Source organism: Nanorana parkeri, unplaced genomic scaffold (genome assembly GCF_000935625.1).
Source record: "Nanorana parkeri isolate BGI_ZX_2015 unplaced genomic scaffold, ASM93562v1 scaffold2731, whole genome shotgun sequence".
NCBI classification, from domain to species: Eukaryota; Metazoa; Chordata; class Amphibia; order Anura; family Dicroglossidae; genus Nanorana; species Nanorana parkeri.
In genome coordinates, this window is record NW_017308999.1 from 89,506 (window position 1) to 92,707 (window position 3,202).

Sequence of the window (3,202 nt, forward strand, 5' to 3'; positions counted from 1 at the left end):
AACGCCGGTATGTGTTCTCTCACCTCCCAATCTACTGAGCCGACCTGTGACAGTCTCATTGTCACAGGTCGGCTAGAACTATGAGGTGAGTGAAAAGCCCCTCCCCCTCATAGTTCTCCTTTAAATCGAGCGAGATCGGTAATATTATTCCCGCAGGAGTAGTCACCTGATAAAGGAGTAGCCTTTTTCTGGAAAAACTCGGATTTCCATGATCTGTCCGAACACACCAAATGTCTGTCTCATCAGCTGCTCTGTAATGACAAGAAACGATAGATGAGTAATAGAACATTCCGGATACCGCTCGGGAAACGTCTATATGCCACGAGTCTGTATTCAGTCCGTGTCATGGAAACGCCAGCAGACATGTTTCCACCAACAACTGAAAGGGGCCACAATGGCAGCCATCATTGTTTGGGCACATCGGCCTCCCTATCCCCAGATCAGTCAAACCCTGAAGTCTGCACACATGGACATGAGCTCCGAGCCTGACCACACTTCATTCAGATTACAGGTGCTGACCATTCACATCGGTCCCTGACCTCACGGAGCTGACAATCTAAGGTCCCCCTCTCACATACAACGTGCATACGGGGGGCCAATTTAGACAGCGACTGACCTTGTCATCTGTTTGGAGTGTCTGAGGAAGCCCCAGACAAGTACAAGGAGAACATGAAAACTGCATGCAGATAGTGTCCTGGCCGGGATCCCAAGATCTCAGTGCTGCAAGGCAGGAGTGCCAACCACTGAGCTGCTGTACTTAGCACAAGCCCCATCTCACTTGGGAGTAACCACCTTTTCTCACAAGAACACGGTCTATATGGGTCCCAACGTCTCACATGTATTCAATACTGGGGGGAGGGATGGAAGAACAAATCCCACTCACCCCCCCAATGTAATGAGGACAGAACAACCCTTCCCACCCACCCCCCAATGTACTGGGGGCAGAACGACACTCCCCACTCATACCCCCCAATGTACTGGGGGCAGAACGACACTCCCCACTCATAAAAAACCCCCCCCAATGTGCTGGAGCCACACCCACACTACCCACTCAGCCCCCCAATGTACTGGGGGCAGAACGACACTCCCCACTCAGCCCCCCCAATGTACTGGGGGCAGAACGACACTCCCCACTCAGCCCCCCCCACTCAATGTACTGGGGACAGAGGAACGCATGCCACTTATCCCCAACATACTCAGGGACGGGGGACAGAAAAACGCATCCCAATGACCTCAATGTTGATGGGATCGCACACAGTAGCCATGCTTGTGGAAGGAGGCCTTCCTTAGCTGATCCCAGGCAAGCCAGCAACGTCTGACAAATGCATCCCAATAAACTAAGCATGTAATAAAAGCTCCCCCTGGTGGTCCCTTTCATTAACACCCTTTATTACAGGAGGAACTCTGGGAAAATTAAATGGAAAAACATACCCTGCAGAGGGGCTGCCCCGCACTACAAGGGTACCAGTACTATGTACATTTAGTTATTCACTTATCACTCACTCCCACGCAACTGGCCCCCCACAAACTCTCCTCCTCGGCTCTCTGTCGTCAGCAAGTACAATGCAGGACCATCACTCCTGCACTGTATGTGAGGACGTCAAGGACCCGCCCACAACCCAGAGCACCCGAGAGGTAAGTTTCGGCCCTGAGCGAGGGCCAATTTTTAGACAGGAGCCAAAGAAGTGCTAAACACAGAGCCACTGTGCTGCTCATAGTGTTCAGCTTTTAATGTGACATTTAGCTTAGAAAAGCCGAATCAACATGCAAAGATTAGGATGGGTATCAAGAGGAGCAAACCCCCCCCTCCTCCCTAAAACAGTCATAATCGACCCCCCCCACCGGAGAGTACCTGAAGCAGACTGGGAGCATCTTACCAGTTAAACCCGATCCAATCCCTCCGCAGTAAACTGTACAATTCTTTGGACTGGATTGGTTCACGACATCTTCGAACCTTAACTGTTTCGTGTTACCTGAAGAAGAAAAGGCAGAAAGGTCAGAGACGCCGCGAGCTGTAAGACGCAGCCGCAGAGCTGGAGCGCTACTCACTTTCTTGTGCACTCTTTGGTGCGGGGGGTTTACGCGTTGCCCAGTTGGTTCTGATCTGTCGGCCACCTAACCATTGTCCTCCCATATGTACAATGGCATTTTCAGCATCCTAGGAGCGAGAGGGTACAGGTAAGAACACAGCCATGTAAAGCTGGGACACAGAAGCCAAGATGGCGACGCACTGTCATGTCAGAACTCCAGCCAGAACCATCAGTTTTGCAAAGAGTGGGGAAGTGGGTTTGGGGAAGAAGCTTTGGAAGTTTTTCCGTCAGTTGTTGTCACCAAGACAGGAAAAGAAAATCTCACCAAGGTGGGGACACAAGTAAAATGGTGACAGAGCCTCTGCTACCTTGACTCACTTATCTATGTCACATCCCCCTCTTGCCTCCCCTTATCCGCCATCGGTCTGTTACAGTACGGCACCCTTTCTATTTTTCTTATCCCTCCCCCCAACCTGGACAGTCAACACCAGCTCCCACTCCCCCTTTAAAGGGTGCGGGATACCAAAGGATCATGGGACCATCCCGGGACGGGCTTTGTACAGGAGACCAAAGGATCATGGGACCATCCCGGGAAGGGCTTTGTACGGGAGACCAAAGGATCATGGGACCATCCCGGGAAGGGCTTTGTACGGGAGACCAAAGGATCATGGGACCATCCCGGGAAGGGCTTTGTACGGGAGACCAAAGGATCATAGTTACATAGTTACATAGTATTTGAGGTTGAATAAAGACATTAGTCCATCAAGTCCAACCTATTAGGATCTCATTCTAGGAGTACCTGTACCCCTGTATGTTACCTGTACCCCTGTATATTACGGTCCCTTAAGAAATCGTCCAAAAGTTTCTTGAACAATTCCACATTCTTTGCTGAAATCACTGTCTGTGGCAGTGAGTTCCAGACCCTAACTGATCTTACTGTGAAGAACCCCCTTCGCCCCTTGTGCTGGAATTTTTTTTCCACCAATTTTAGGTGGTGGCTACTAGTTTTTGTAATGGAGTTAATTTTAAACAGTTTATCGCTAATGTTGCCGCCACCATTAAACATTTTGTACATGGAGATCATATCCCCCCTCAATCTCCTCACCTCCAATGTGAACATGTTTAAATTTAGTAGCCTTGTCTCGTAGCTCTGGTCCTCCAGCCCCTCCCCC

The 3,202-nt window shown here is 50.2% G+C and overlaps 1 protein-coding gene across 2 annotated transcripts in view; it reads right to left on the reverse strand.

Annotated features, from left to right (window-relative positions):
* TIAL1 (TIA1 cytotoxic granule associated RNA binding protein like 1) overlaps positions 1 to 3,202 on the reverse strand; it is a 28,049-nt gene that overhangs the window by 8,496 nt on the left and 16,351 nt on the right. For both annotated transcript variants that reach the window (XM_018574090.1, XM_018574089.1), the window contains exons 7-9: positions 2,050 to 2,158; positions 1,878 to 1,973; positions 167 to 251 (exon numbers count right to left, since the gene is read on the reverse strand). In XM_018574090.1, coding sequence (XP_018429592.1) covers positions 167 to 251; positions 1,878 to 1,973; positions 2,050 to 2,158 — 290 coding nt within the window. The remainder of the gene's footprint in view (positions 1 to 166; positions 252 to 1,877; positions 1,974 to 2,049; positions 2,159 to 3,202) is intronic.